We start from the raw sequence: 16,104 nt of genomic DNA, 5'->3' as shown, positions 1-16,104 counted from the left end.
TCTAAGCCCTTTCTTCTTAACTTCAGTTACCTTTGTATGGAACGATAAAAAGGGCTAAAGTTAATGTTTAAATTGTTTATATTCAAGGTGCCAGAAGGACACATTTAGTTCTCAAAGAGTTTAAAGATTTCAAGAAGTTTAAAAATGAGTGAACTTTTTTTCCTAGCTGACTGCAGACATTTTTTCTTCGAGCATTGAACACCTTTAAAAATTGTTTTTATCCCTACAAACAGTTATTGGCCAAATAGTTTTTTCTGAAATCTTTGAACTCTTTTAAAACTAAATGTGTCATTCTAGCACCTTGATTATAAATATTATTATTATTATTATTAAACAGGATTTATATAGCGCCAACATATTACGCAGCGCTGTACATTAAATAGGGATTGCAAATTACAGACAGCGATACAGGAGGAGAGAACCCTGCCCCGAAGAGCTTACAATCTAGTAGGTGGGGGAATTTCACACACATTAGGATGGGAGATATGTAGTGGTGGGAAGTAGTGATGGTTTCAAAAGACAGAAGAAGAGGGGTGGCAAGTTTGTCCAGTGAGGGTTTTTTTAGGATACGGAGAATTATGGCATGTTTAAAAGCTGAGGGGTATTTACCAGTAGAAACGGAGAGGTTGAATAGTTTGGTTAGGGCAGGGGCCCTATGTAGTAGACAGAGATGATGAGAGAAGAGTTAAGACTTCGTCCACAGTAACAGGGCAGAGGGCGGCCAGTGATGATTTACAGGTGGAAGGGGTGGGTATGGTTGGAGTGGCTCGGTGGGCAGATTTACAGGTGGAAGGGGTGGGTATGGTTGGAGTGGCTCGGTGGGCAGAGACATCATGTCTGATTTCGTCTATTTTATCTCTAAAGTAGGTGGCAATGTCTTAGGCAGAGAAGGATGTTGTGGGGGGAGCAGGTGTGGGGTTTAGGAGGGAGTCAATTGTAGAGAAGAGGTTGCGTGGGTTTGAGGGTTGAGAGGAAATGATTGCGGAGAAATAATTTTGCTTGGTGACAGTGAGCTCTGTGTTAAAGCTTTGAAGCTGGGCTTTGTAGTCTATGAAGTCAGCGCTGAGGCCAGATTTCCTCCACTTGCATTAAGCTGCATGAACAGACTTTAGCTGTTTGGTGTGATTTTTATTGTGCCTTTAACACTTTTTATCTTTTTTTAATCAGACTTCACTAAACCATTGTTAGAACTAATTCTCTTCATTGATCCAGCTTAGTTTATAGTATAAATTTATATGCTGAGGTTCAAAGATCATAGTTTAAACAAATTCCTATTGTATTTGAATTAGTGTAGTTCTCATCCTGAGTTCCATGGAGCCTTAGGGTTTCTCCCGACGTTGCTAGGGGGTTTCTTGATGAACAATTTGTGCTTCTCAAATCAGATTAAGTGACACCAATGATCTTTTTGGTTATATGTAATGATAACATTCTTTCCACTGACCATCTGTGACTTTCTATGCATTATATTTATTTATTTGTCATTGCAATTTAACAAACTCTGTAACAATAAGAAGCAGAGCAGGTGAAACAAGAGATTAAGCAAAGCCAGAAATGATAGCAATCAGACAAGGGGTAGATCACACCTTTCCACTACAACAGTAACAAAGCATGACATCTTTAACCATCTACTGTTTCAAAGTCAAGAATATAACAGTCTCTGTAACAAAATCAATGCTCAGTCCCATTGTTTAGGCAAAATGCTACCCAAAGCCTTTTTATTATGTAAATGTTAGTTAGTAAGGTTGAAAATAGACATAAATCCATCAAGTTCAACCACTAGGGAAATAAACATATCCAGATAAAAACCATATAGGCATAGTTGATCCAGAGGAAGGCAAAACAAACATAAAGCATGGTTCAATTTGCTCCAACAGTGGAAAAATTCCTTTCTGATCCTGTTAGGCAATCAGATATTCCCTAGATCAACAGTCTCTTTGCTTTAAAACTTTAATACCAAGGTAAATTTTGTGCTTCTAGAAAAATTTTGTCCTTCTTGAGGGAACCTATTCCACATTTTGACAGACCTTACTGTACAGAATCCCTGATGGTGATTTACAGAAAAAATACATGCTTCTTGTGTGTTTTTTGTTGTTTCACTTGATGATTGTTCCTACATTCTCACCCCCCAGCACACAGGGGCCTTGAAATTTAAAAACTTTGCAATTGCATATTTGCAAACATTTTCTTAATTTCGCCCATGCCTACTCATTACCTGTTACTATGCAGGGCTTCAACAGTCTCTAGAGCTGCTCCCACTCTCTGGAACTGCCTTCCTTACCTTACCAGGCTCACCTCCACATTTACTACTTTTAAAAAGACCCTCATAACTCACCTTTACAGACCTGCAGAAGCTTTTATCTTCCCGCCATTACTCAGCATCCACAGTTCAAGTTATACTAATTCCTGTATTTACATTAAATTGTAACCTGGTTTGGCCTGGGTCCTCTTTAACTTCTGTATCATAGCTTGTACTGGATTTATATGAAAATATATCATTTGTGTTTGCTGTTTTTATGCACCACTGCATAATATGTTGGCAAATTATAATAAAAAAATAATATATTAAATATGATATTTGGGTAAATGGAGCCCCATATGAATTAAAATAGGGTTCTTCTGGTTGCAAAGGCTGTGTCTAGGTAGGACTTTAAGGGCTCTAAATGGGTATTTTAGTGGTAAGAATTTTTAAGGTCAGAGATTCAATCAAACCTGGGTATTTAGGATAAGTTTAGTTACAGTTACATATAATCAGTATTGCAGGTAGGGGTTAGTTTCCTTCCTAAACTGAGAAAGATATTAGGGAGAATATTTACCAAGGAGAATGTAGGATATTTAGGTCACTTTTGGCCCTGAATATTTAAAAGAATGGTAGTGTATGTAGCTTGCTTGTTGTAGACATTTCTGAGTTTTTTTTTATTTAGGGAGATTTGAGGTAGAAATTTGACGTTCTTGCATTTTGGCAATATAACTACAGTTTATTGGATTTTAACATTTCTTTGTTAAGATGCCCCCTTTTTATCCATATGCTGAATGAACAGCATGTCCAGTGGGGAAGTAGTCCTGGAGGGGGTTCCACCCTCACTTTTTATTGCTAGTTTAAACAGAAAAAGAGAAAAAAAAAGAGAAAAGAGGGTTTTGGCAAACATAATGCAGTGCCAAGTGCACATAAAACCAGTACATGAACAAATGGAACCCTTACAAGTTTACAATGGAGAGGAATATAGGAAATATTGTTTATATATGCCCTCCAATTGAAACCAGTGTTAAGAAGGCTTCCCCTGTTATTCTAATTGCTAGTTTTTTTTAAATTAGCTACTTCAAAGTAAAAATGTGAAACACCAGCGAGTATGAAATTTGCACTTTATGAAATGTGCACACTTCTAGCAAATTCTTTTAAATACTCCTATAGTTTTTGAAACTATTCACTATAACCAGTAATTCTTTCATGTGGATATATTGTGAAAAAATTTACTGACATTCATCATTTACATCAGTTCCTACCACACTATGTAGAAAGAACAGTTTGAGTAAAAGTTGATTATCTACCAGTATGTTTTTGAATTACTCGACTAAATTAATGGTAACCCACTCAAACACAAGGAGAGCATACAAATGGGGTCAAGATGTAGGGAAATGTGGTGGATACTATATGTTTGAGAACTGTAGGAACTCTCAGCATTAAGAAGGACAACAAAGGAAATACTGACATCATCAGCTTGATTCTATATACATTAGTAATGTGTTAGGTCATGAATACCTTATCGCCATTCCAAATTGAGCAGAGAATAATGCCTCCCAATACCAGATTGCCAGCAGCAAGAGGTTTTTAGCAGCTTGGTGGCCAACAAAAGCGTGGAATACACCTGAACCTAAGAACGATTTCATTTTTTTATAAAAATGTTTTTTTACGTTACACATCCTGTCCAATGTTTGTGTGTTTTCTTTAAAAGTCTATATATATATATATTGTGTTCATTTACTGGTCTCTAATACCATAACTTTTATTTGTCCGCAGAAGAAATTACTTCAGAAGAGGAAACTGACACTGTGACATTACCAGAGCAATTTCAAGAGAAAACTGGTAAATCCTATTTATAACTTTCTTTACCATACCACATAGGGTAAATTAAATATAATGTGCATTCCCTTCTTTTCTAATTGGAAATTCATAGTTTCAGACATGATCCTCTTTTATGTAGACATGACCTGAATTTCTTATAACGACCAGCAGCCCACCGGATTAGGGAAGTGGAAAACACTTAGTTCCTGGAGGAATTGTGACTCATGTAGGGATTCCAAAGAAAAGTATATGATAAAACTTTTAGAAAATTACCAGAATCCAGACAGGAAAATTAGCTGTTGTTATGGTCAATACCAAGAACCCCAAGAACTTTTTCTGAGATGAAGACTTGAGAAAAACTATTGAAGTGGAAGAAACAAGTTACTAGTTGATGAAAGGCTCACTGAGCTGCATGAGTATATGGGCTTTCAGAGAGCCTCTCATGGGAACAATGAACATCAAGGTACTCCCTGAACGGAGGCTTCTAGATTGCTTTGCTGACAACAGCATGAAAACAGACACTGGAGCTGAAGTAATGGTAACCTAGGACAACAGGTAACATCAAGATACAGAAATTCAGTGGAAACAACAGAAACATAAAACATAGAAGAATTAAAAAGAAAAACACAGGAAAATGCAGACTGACATGTCCCAAAGCTAGGAGGTGAGAGGCAGGCAACTCGTACTCAACTGACCAAAACCAGCCTTAAGGAATGCTGAAGGTTAGCACCTTCCTACAGAGAATTAGATAGGTTATGCCCATTACAAATGCCACACAGGGATTAATAGATAAGTGAAAAGTAGAATGACAGGAAAGATAGGTAACAAGGTTGCTGGTAGTAGTCACAGATATAAGGCTGTTAAGAGAAGAAAAAGGGCAGGGGGTTATGCCACAGATTGACCCAAGCACCTTAAACCTAGGGAAGGTCGCTATCTCTTTCAATGGTAAATATTATGTTTTTATTTCACTTGGGTTAACTATACCTCCATAATGAGCGTGGGCAGTGGTATTTTGTGAACTGAGCCTTAATAGGAGAAGAGTAATGGACGTTTTTGTGGGCAGTCTGTGAAGCACATATGGGAATAAGGAGTGCACACTTTATTTCTGAGGTGGACACAAACGTGGAGCATCTGTGGTCTAAACAAGTAACTTCTCCTAAAATACATTTTGTTGTTGACCAATGAGAGGACAGTAATTAATATGGTGTTATCACTCAAAAAAAAAATGTTAGGGCAATAGTTTAGTTATCCTGAAATAAAGTTCTGTTTACCTAAGTTTGGTGGTGAGTAAAGTTTTGGGTGAAGTGAAAACAGAATTTCTGTTATAATATAGGTCACCATGAGGAATATACTGAGATACTGTGACTAAAACAATTTTCCTAATTCTTTTTTTCTTTGAAAAGAGCAAAGAAGCAGAAATAAAGCAATGTCTGCTTCTTGGTGTAGCATATACAAGAAACACTGTGAATCAGTTACAAACAACTATTAGAAGATGAAATGGCAGTCATATTCAATTGAAGTCATTTCACTATATATTTTTTTTCCAGCAGAAGAAGACATACCTGTCCAGCAATCAGAGGATTCTTACTATTCTTACGAGTATGAGGCAGATCCTTATGGCTCTGAGAATGAAGATGGTCTTGAAATTGCAGTTCATCTCACAACAGTGGCAAATATAGTCGAGGACACAGCAGATACGTTCTCGACCACAGAATGGTAATGTTTAGGACTTTTGCTGTCATTGCATTGAATTTGGTGGGGTCGCTTACATCAATTCAAGCTTTTTCAACCAGTGTATAGTAGGCAGAAATAATATAGTGGAACACCGTTTGGGAGTAAAAGCACTTTTTCAAGGGTTTGTTGTAAAAAAAGGCCATGCATAAGCTGGAAATGTGCAGACTATGCAACAGAAATCAAGAACCATCTCTATTCATATGTGTTGATACCTTTTTTTTTTTTCTTTTTTCAAGAGAACATGAAATGTATGAAAACACAGACCAGAAAAATATATTCAACACAAAGTGGACTTGGACAGATTGCATTTTACTGGATACTAAGAAACTGAACCTAGCTGGTTATAGACACTTGCCTTACATCTATCTGTTATTTTGTTTTACTTCCTTTTAACCAGCTAGTTTTTTTCTTTTTGCGTTTTCAATATGGAACTTTCATAGAGGATACAGATGTATCAGATGTAGAAAATAAATCCATTTTTTTCTAAAGGAATCATTTCTAAGCTTTCCCTTAGAACTTGGACAACAAGAAACCTCCTTTCATCTCCTGAGCTAAAATGCGGACTTCTCCTTTAATCCCATCATACTTTCCCTTGCCAGATTTTACAAGCAGCTTTGTAGCTTGCTGTTCAAAGTTTCTAGTGTTCCAGCTAAAAGAGTAATATTTTCTCGCCAGGACAACGACTTCATCCGAAGAATTACAGGCGGAAAATATGCCACATCTAGGAAAGCTTTGATCCTGTCTTTTGATCCTTGTTTTACCAGACACATTTCCTTTATATTACAGGTTTTATTGAATTTTAACATTTAACTTTTTCCATTTTCAACATGCTCTCACTACGCCTTATACATCTGCCAATTCTTATTTATATTTTACTTTAAACATTGATTTTATTTCATTGAAGGCAATGTGCAAGTTATGAGACTAAAAGAAACACTGGCAAACAAAGCCTAGCAACTTAAATTGTGTGCATAACCAAATGTTACCAGATCCAACAAAGCACAAATTAACTCAGCCAACCTAGTACAATTGCTGGTCAAAGTATAATATTTCTTCTCTGCAGGAACTTTGCTATTTTGTTTAAACAGGACCGATTTAGATACCTGTGAATACCTTGAGATACACAAACTCTTATGCTAAGAGGAGGAAAATATTATAGTCAGGGTCAGCTTATAGTTAGATCTAACACAAAAATGGCAATCATGTGCTATTGCAATTTACAATTCATGCTTTGGGCACTACACAGATGCTATGCAGGCTTTGGGTCCCCGTTCTGTAGGCTAAATAAATATGGTCACCAACTAAAACAATCATAGTATATATTGCCATGCTGGTGAAGTATTACCAGGATTTACCTTCAATTTAATACTACTGAATTTGAGTGGCAAAAGTTTGAATCCCAAAAAGCTACAGCTTCCAAGCTACTTAACATAATATACATATTGTATTCATTATTGATTGTGTTAAAAACTCACCATTCTTTGTTGGTTCTCAAACAATTTTCAAATACAAGAATGAGAATTTGCAACACACAAAAAAACAATAAAGCTAAAAAAATCTTTGTAAAAAATGGGTGGATCATCAAAATATTTATTTAAACTATATACTTTAGGATCTATTCATGTTGTCATACTTTTAGGGAGTTTATAGAGGGGAACGAACAGAATAGTTCTGAGTACCTGACATGAGTAATAAAAGTATTCGATGTTTGTCCATGTTTCAGTCACTTGTGTTGTAAATCCCATAATTTAAACTATGTAGTTGACATCCAGGGCGATATCTATAGACTTTTCTCCAGCTGTATTTATATGGACAGTCACTGTTTTAGTTTGTTTGTACTAACAACAACAAGCAAACCAAGCCACATTTGTGTCATAATTTCATCAACTTTTACCTACAGATACATACAGGAACTGCACAAAATTCTTTAGAGGAGTTAGCACTTTTAGTTTCATTTCAAATATGTAATATGTATATATGGCAGGAATAGGAAACAGATTGATGAGAGATCACCAGTTCAGTACGGTCAGCACAGAACATTTGAATCATCCTGTTTATACAACGTGTTTAAGTGGCAAGTTATAATAAAGTAGGTCATGACCTTTAATGACAGAGACCAAGCCCTTTCCTTGTTAGTCTGCAAACATTTCCTGCCTTCTCTGCCTTAGAACTAGTAGGGTGCAGGCAATTGTCACTCAACCAATTAAGCCTAATCCATACTAGAATGTATAAGTTCTAAATAAACAACAAAAAGTTCTTGTGTATGAAAGAAGTGCTTGTATTGCCCACTGCAGTCAATCAGCTTACAGGTTACCTATATCTGATTTGCACCAATAGGCAAAAACTTTACCATTCCCTGATGCTTTTGATACATAAGGCATTAAAATGATAGTAGTTCTACAAACATTTATTGTTGTCAAACTTTTATAACTGGCTCAGGAACATGCTTCACTAAATAAATGAACATTGTAAAACTCAACCCAATCAGCAAGATTCATTCCAGAACCATAACGCTATATGATGGCAATGTGACACCCCCCTCAACACTTGTGCCCCAACCCTCAACGAATAACTTAATGTATAATATAGTATGATAAATTATATTTAATTGTACTGTCCTTCCTAATATGTGTATATAAACTGTTACACATAAATCTTTCTTGCCAAAGTGAAAGTCAATTTCTTTTGTATGATTTAGGGAAGGTTGTAAGACCTTGGGCTTGGGCAAGAGAAATGGCATTAACATACCTTATGATTTTTTTTTTTCATTTTCTAATATACACTGAAAGTAAATGAATAATTTTGCCAGTGACTAGCAGCTGCTTGCCTTCGTAAGTAATGCTGGTGGCCTAACAGCAAATGTTATATTGCTAATTAGAAGTAAATGTGTTGCTGGCAGTATAAGCTTGTTCACAGTAGATATGTATATGAAATAGGTGTGATTTTGTATCTGGTTATTGAAGCATTAGTATCTCACTCATGCATCATTCTTTGAGAAAAAACAGTTTACAAACTTTTGTCCATATTGTTTGTATCTGAGTGTATATTGCAACAGATTCTGTAACAGACCAATAATTATGTTGGGTTCAGATCCAATTTGTTCCTTAGTTGTTGTTATGTAACCTTTTATTGTTAGTCAAGAACTGGATATTGTCCCTTCTAACCTCTTTTTCAGTAAGTCCTCACTGATGCCATAAAGCCCCATACTTTTCCTCCATGTGACTCCTAAGTGTAACTTAAACTGAGGGATTGATTTTAAAAATACTCTTTGGTTTGTGTTTTGATCCCCTTGCCTTTGATACTGTCTGAATCACAAACCTAGAATGAGTACAGCTCTGATGTTAAGCTAATTGTGGCACAACGTTTGAATCACTTACCTGCATGCTAATTTCAGATGTGTGAAACTACTGACAACAAAGGTTTACACCCAGGCAATAACAATCCTAAGGATAAATTGATCAATGCCACTTTAGTAATCTCTCAGTTTAGGTACACTTAATTGTCAATCATCTCCATTCCTCATTTCTCAGGCTCCCTTTTTATCTGATCTGTGCTATAGACATTTATTAAGACAACAGTGATTACCTAGTTAGGGAGCATTGTGAAAACATTGTTTCTCTCCCCTGAATAATCGATGTACCCAAGATTCTCCATAAAGTCTTTGCTTTTTTAAAAATGATTTTCAATAAAGTGTACAAAGTTACAATAAACTAATGATACAACTTACTATTCTAATTGCTTCCTTGTCTTTATTGGTAATTGTTTTTTAATGTAGGCACAGCCTAAAATATAGAATGTGTGTGTGAGAGATCTAATACATTATAAACATGAAGAGCACATTCAAATTGGTGTGGCAATTGGAAAGACAGTACTGAGCTGACCTTTCTCTTCTTTTCCACAAGGTTTGGGGTAGAAAATCTCTTTCACAGGAGAAGCTTAACCTTCTTAGGGTACAAGAGGATTCTTAGAAGAATACTGTTTTCTAGTAGTATTTTATCCATATGTATTGTAGATGCAAAGTTATACAAAAGATGATATATATATATATATATATATATATATATATATATATATATGATCATCTGTCAAATTCAACTACCAACTAGTAAGCATAATAAATAGCACTTTATACATTAATAGCTATTTAGCAGGAACATTTTATACCAATTGAAATTATACTATTCAACTGGATAAAAAAAAACTATATATATACTTTGATATACAGTGCCAACACAACATTTTTCTTGAATCTTTGACCCATACACATCAGTCTATGCCCCTACAGTGTAATTGTTGTATCTTTTTTTTTACACATACTCTCCCAGCATGTCCAGTGTTTTGGAATAGGATTCCAAGAAGCTCATTTAGTTGTGATTGTTGGATGTTCGCGAACACTTGGCCATTAATAAAATATACACTTGTTTCTTCATTACAAAAATTAAGGCTGCTTCTTACCATATATTTATATATATATATATATATATATATAACTTCCCTACTCATAACTTTGTCACATGCATGGCTCCAAGTCTTTTCTAGAGTGGTCTTCCACATATTATTTGGCTTTTGTCTACTTTTTACCCATTTAAAAAAGCACTCAAAATCCATCTTTTCAAACTTTCTCACCACTCTTCTTCTATATCCCAAAACCCTCACTACTTACCCACCAATTCCATATCCACCCTTATATTGGGCCTGATTTATTAAAGCTCTCCAAGGCTGGAGAGGATACACTTTCATCAGTGAAGATGGGTGATCCTGCAAACCTGAAATGAATTTGGTTCAGGATTCAAAACATTTGCTAGGAAATGACTTTGAAGAAATCCATTCCAGGATTGCTGAATCACCCAGCTTCACTGATGAAAGTGTATCCTCTCCAGTTGTGGGGAGCTTTAATAAAACAGGCCTAATTTGTGCTGCTTCCCCCAGCTCTTAGATTGTAAGCTCTTTTGGACAAGATCATCTCCTCCTTCTGTGTTTGTATCTCTGTCATTTGCTACCCCTATTTAATGTACAGCGCTATGTAACATGTAAATACTGCTAATTAATAGTATGAATAATAATATATATTTTAGCTGCTGCCAGTAATGTTGCTGTCTCTTGTGAAAAATTTGCTAATATCAATAATGAGGAATTTTTAGACCAGGCTGTGTTACCTGCTTTAGGTAACTTTAAAAATTTTTCTGATTAAATTGTTTTTTTTTTTTTCACTGCATAATATCAGAACATTTACCTAATAGTTATACATCCAATGAAGTAAACCAGGAACAGATTCACATAACATTTATTATAATAATGTAAAGGTTTCAGTCTTTTTCACCTGTAGGAACTGTATGTTTTTTAGCTATGCGTGTGAATAGATTAGCTAAATGCGTAATGATCTTATCAATTTGTTGTTATTTTTTAAATATTGTTTCTTTTCATAATGTCTATTTATACATGTAAACAAGGGCAGCATTTTTTACATGTGCTAGCTCTGCTTTTTGCTTAGTTGTACTATACAGGAGTTCACAATGCAAGTCTTTGGGGTGACACAAAATATAATATACATTTCTATAAATACTAAACAGGCAGTATACAACAAATACCTATCTCACAAGATCAAGTACAAGTTTTTCAATCAACAATAATGGTTGGTGTTGACAGTAAGCATTCTTCATGATATATCTAATTTATGGACTTTCCAAGTAATGCCCTTACATCTGCTGAAACTATTTCCCTTAAGAACAGTTACACATTTCTAAACAGTGGCTTTTGAAACCACACTTAATCAAGACAACTCTGTGTAACCCGTTACTGATATAAACACTTTTCTAGCCATACTTTCAGTCTAGTGAATGGTGGTTTTGAAAAAGTAAATCATCACAACACTGAATGTGAGCAGGAACTGGAGTAGGTGGCTGGAAGAGTTTCTTTAGAAGTTTTGACTGAAGTGATAGATATTTTGGAACGTTTTCGGAACCTGTTTCTCACCTTGTCCCGGAATTCGTCTGACACATAATAATATACAAAGGGATCCACACAGCTGTTAATTGCACTTAGAGTTAAACAGACCATGTAAACAGCATAAAGATTTCCATAACTTTTCAGGCAGTGCTCAGAGTAATGGATCAGAAGAACCACATTGCTTGGTGTCAAGAAGACTATCACTATCACCAGAACCAAAACACTCAGTTTTACAGCATAGACATATTTTTCTCCACTTTTTATCAGTGCCTGAATAACAGAGATGTAGCAGAAGATTATGATCACCAGGGGTAAAATGTAGCAGATAGCAATGGTAGTCATGAAATAATAAACCAAATACTCTGCTTGCTCTTGTCTGGGAAGAGCATCATGGCACACTGTAATCTCAGCATTAAGTAATGGATAGGACTGTTGCATTGTAGCTAAAGGAATTGTACATAAAACAGAGATTAGCCAGGAAAGGGAGCATATGGCAATGGCAAAAGCCCGACTTCGAAATGTCCTAGAAAAAAAAGGGTGGACCACGGCCAAGTAGCGGTCAAAACTGATGCTCATGAGGAGGAGAACTGAACAGTACATGTTTCCATAGAAGAAACTAGTTACAGCTCTGCACATAAACTCCCCAAAGATCCAGTCATTTCCCAGGAAGTAGTAAAGTATTTTGAAGGGAAGCACCAGGATGAGTAAGAGATCTGCCACTGCTAGGTTCATTAGGAAGACTGTGGATGTCATCTTCTTGACTTTGGTCATCAAAACCCACAAAGCAAGACCATTGGCTGGTAATCCCACCAGGAACACAATAGTATAAATAAATGGTATAAGCAGGATAGTGATGGGGCTTTTTAGATACTCCATGGATGTTTCTGAAAGTGACAAAAATGTATCGTTTAGCTCCCCACGGAATGATCGTGGAAATACTATATTCTCACACGTATCTGTGTCGTTGGGTTCAGCTTCGTTTGAGTAATCTGTAAAGAGATGAAGAATAAGGAAATAGGTTACAATTTTTAACGTGTTTGAAAAATTGTCTGAATATTTTTGTTTGTTAATGTAATTCTGAAAAGTTCTTATTCATGGTCATGGTACATCCAATGCTAAATGGAAGTAAAGTCAACTAAAAAAAGTCCTGACTTGAAGGCTTTTTTATTGGCAGAAGAGACTATAAAGTGTCTATTTCCAGAGATTCTTATGCCTGGCAGTCAGATTTTTTTTTCTTTTTCCATGTGGCTCAATGTCCAAGCTCGCCATGATTCTGTGCTGATATAAAGTAACTGCCATGTGATGTGCCGGAGCTACCTAATCCCCATCCAGCCAAGGAGGAAAACTACAAACTAAAAAGAAGACTAAGCAAAGATGACTGTGGCAGCAATTTGGTTTTACACCCAATGCTGAGTATGTTTAAATTTGATGGCAGATCCTTGTGCACTGGTAGTGGAGTTTACATCCACTTCCACAGGAAAAATGATTGAGAAACTGAGGAAAACCTCAGAGAAGAATTCCACCCTTACAAATAGCCAAAACGATCATTTGTATCAACGGTAACTGACCTGGGAGGCACAAATTGCTCATAGAGAAGCCTGTAGCAACCTCTGGAGGAACCCTATTTTGGAAACACTGACCCGAGCGTAAGATCATCTAGGACACTATGCCTTTGACTGTAATCGTCTTAGTGCAAAATCAAACTTTAATGAATTATGAATTAATTGACTTTTTAAATCTTCATTGCATTGGTTTGTTTGGGGTTTGCATTTTCATTGTTTTTGGTTACTGCAAACATTAGTTTACATTATTACAATACACGGTGTTAATATTTCAGGTACTTGCTTATTTTGAGTTGTTGCTGATTTTTGTCCCTAATCCAGGTAAGTATCAGGGCAGCAGAAAGCATTAGAAAAGGAAGAAAAACTGTAAGTTGCAGGTAAAGCTATAGGACAAATTACAGTGGTACCTCGGTATAAGTCCCCTTTGGAATAAGTCCAACTTGGTATAAGTCCTGTTTTGCTTTTGCTTGGTATACAACCTTTGTGCTAGAACTTGTATGGGTCAGAAAGAGTCATAACACCGCGCGCTACCCTTATTTACCTCTCTCGAGACAAAGCCACGACTGCCCATTAGCGTCAGTACGCCAGTTGCTACCATTCAGTGAACAACCCGCGCTATAACTCTCTGTGAATTACATAAAATCTCCTCCTCCTCCCTTCTCAGCACTATCCTAGTAGGCTCTTCTCAGCAAGGTAAAGTGAGGTTAAAGTTTCATTTATTTCATCTAATTGTATTTTTATTTATGTATTTTAGTATTAAGCAGTGTTTAAAATATTTCATACAGCCCCATCAATGTATAAAATGCCAATAACAATAGGATTTTTTTTATGGGAATGGATTAATCATTTTCCTTGTATTTCCAAAAAATGTGTTTGGTATAAATTCTGTTTGGTATCTGGAATCTGGAACGGATTAAAGACTCATACCAAGGTACCACTGTATATGAGATTTGGAGCCAATGTTTTTTTCACATCAAAATTTGTGACCTGGCAGGATTTTAAAAACATACTTACCTACCGGGAGTTACATCATCATGGCCCAGCCAATCAAGTTGGCAAAGATTGAAACAAGAAAGAAGATAGTGGCCTTTGCAATGAAAGTGAGTGTGTTTAAAAATTTGCAACCAGGCAATTTTGTAGAATGGTCATTGCTAGTCCCGGTGAAATAAATTACCTGCTTGATTGCAATTTTTTGAAAAAGGGGTTTAGTTCCGCTTCAATAAAAACAAGTTAATTAAAGAATTCACCATCCTTCTTTAAATAGGATGTTGCTGTTGACTGTGGAATATATACTGTAATGGTTCCTAGTACAAAAATACTCAGGCAAGAAGAAGTATCATCCATTGCAGCCAGTCAGGTTGAGCTGTATTAATATGCTGACAGGAAGAGCAAGCAGAGTGAAAAAGGGGATGACCTCATCAATGTGCTGCTGCTCTTTAATTCTCCAATCAGCAAGCATGGTTATCTTCCTAGAATACTAAGCTGCTGGTTAAACAAAAGCTAAACATTATACTGGCAAAAATATTGGGTTCAGACATTGTTGTAAATAATTTAATAAAGGTAAATTAATAAGGTAATTAATAAAGGTAAATATACAGTATAGCTTGACTCTATTTACTTATTATTTACTTTACATATTTTACTTTACATAATATCTGTTTTGTATTAACATAGATGTTGATAATTTGACTTAATCATGCATATTACATACAGGATACATACCACTGCCGCTGATCCTAAAAAGAATTCCAGAAATTATACAAAAATATTTACTTAAGATTTGTCTGTTTATGTACAGAGTCCAGAAATATTTGCCCTTTAGAACTGTTTGAAATGTTGTAAATATTTGTTTGTGCAATAAATAACATGTCAGAAAAAAGATTTGGGAGCGATAAAAACATGGGAATATTTTATTGGCATGTTTTGTGTGCACACATAGTTCTTAATTACAGCTATGCAAACATGACTTTTGTTCATTTACTCCCAAAAGCTAAAATATAATGAGCTGCTAAAACATCCTGCAGCTTGTTGTATGCATTGCCCTTTGCATATTGTCTAAATAAGTAGAATGCCATATGTTTATATACAGCCATTAAATATATAATATTATTTAGGTGTTTAACATACAATACAATGTTTCCCAGAATTTCACATATCACTGGGGCACATTAGTGAGATTAACAGATAATATTTAGTAAATTCTCTCTCTTTGAAATGAATAAGATTATTTTATGCTTATATGGAAATAATCAGATAATAAAACTCTGTTGTATAATATATATGTGGTTAGACATCATACATACCATCATACTCCTGTGTGGCTAAAGATCTGATGGATAAAGCAAGCAGCAGTATAGAGATGGAGAATGACCACAAGCAGCCTGTTGAGCCCATTGTTGTTCATGAACTGCTAAGAACTAAATGGCAAAGGATGTGGTGCAGATGATTACCCACTTCCTATCTCACCAAACATACAGAAAGGGTCCTTATAGGAAACACAGCACACAGGGGGAGGGAGTGGAAGAAATGTAGAGAACTTCCTATTAGGGAGGTGGGTAAAACAAGCTACAGAGGAACTTTAGTAATTGGCAGGCTTGTATGTGTGGGCTGGTCATTTTTATTCTTGTTTTGTTTAGGTTCTTAAGAGAAAGTTAAACTATCAAAATGCTTTATGCTAGGATGTGTTTAAACAAGTACTGTTTAAAGAGCATGCATGTTCCTCTACACCATGTCTTGTAGTATGAGTTGTAGCTGCCTTCTATAAAGTATTGACTGATATATGCATTTCATATGCATATAAGT

General features: G+C 35.7%; 2 protein-coding genes across 5 annotated transcripts in view; one reads left to right on the top strand and one right to left on the bottom strand.

Moving 5' to 3' along the window:
- Positions 1 to 9,521, top strand: part of CPAMD8 (C3 and PZP like alpha-2-macroglobulin domain containing 8) — a 70,475-nt gene extending 60,954 nt beyond the window's left edge. Inside the window, exons 41-43 of one of the 4 annotated variants that reach the window (XM_072404662.1) lie at positions 4,019 to 4,081; positions 5,611 to 5,776; positions 6,031 to 9,521. In XM_072404662.1, the coding sequence (XP_072260763.1) occupies positions 4,019 to 4,081; positions 5,611 to 5,776; position 6,031 (230 nt within the window). In that variant the 3' untranslated portion in view covers positions 6,032 to 9,521. Of the gene's footprint in view, positions 1 to 4,015; positions 4,082 to 5,607; positions 5,777 to 6,030 lie in introns of all 4 variants that reach the window. The other 3 variants (XM_072404660.1, XM_072404659.1, XM_072404658.1) reach the window with 3 other exon arrangements.
- A 1,541-nt stretch (positions 9,522 to 11,062) lies between these two features.
- Positions 11,063 to 15,812, bottom strand: F2RL3 (F2R like thrombin or trypsin receptor 3). Its single transcript, XM_072404663.1, has 2 exons — positions 15,606 to 15,812; positions 11,063 to 12,729 (listed from the first exon to the last, which is right to left on the bottom strand). Exons 1-2 carry the CDS (start codon positions 15,694 to 15,696, stop codon positions 11,657 to 11,659), a joined length of 1,164 nt encoding a protein of 387 aa, XP_072260764.1. The 5' UTR covers positions 15,697 to 15,812; the 3' UTR covers positions 11,063 to 11,656.
- Between the last annotated feature and the right edge of the window lie 292 nt (positions 15,813 to 16,104).

This window comes from Pyxicephalus adspersus, chromosome 3 (genome assembly GCF_032062135.1).
Source record: "Pyxicephalus adspersus chromosome 3, UCB_Pads_2.0, whole genome shotgun sequence".
NCBI lineage: Eukaryota > Metazoa > Chordata > Amphibia > Anura > Pyxicephalidae > Pyxicephalus > Pyxicephalus adspersus.
This window is presented reverse-complemented; position numbering and strand designations above follow the sequence as displayed.

Bases quoted from the DNA above. Each gene is read 5' to 3' on its own strand.
- F2RL3 (XM_072404663.1), bottom strand. From the start codon at position 15,696: ATGGGCTCAACAGGCTGCTTGTGGTCATTCTCCATCTCTATACTGCTG. The intron at 12,730-15,605 runs GTATGTATGATG...ATCTCTTTACAG, and splicing joins AGCCACACAGGAGTATGATG to ATTACTCAAACGAAGCTGAA.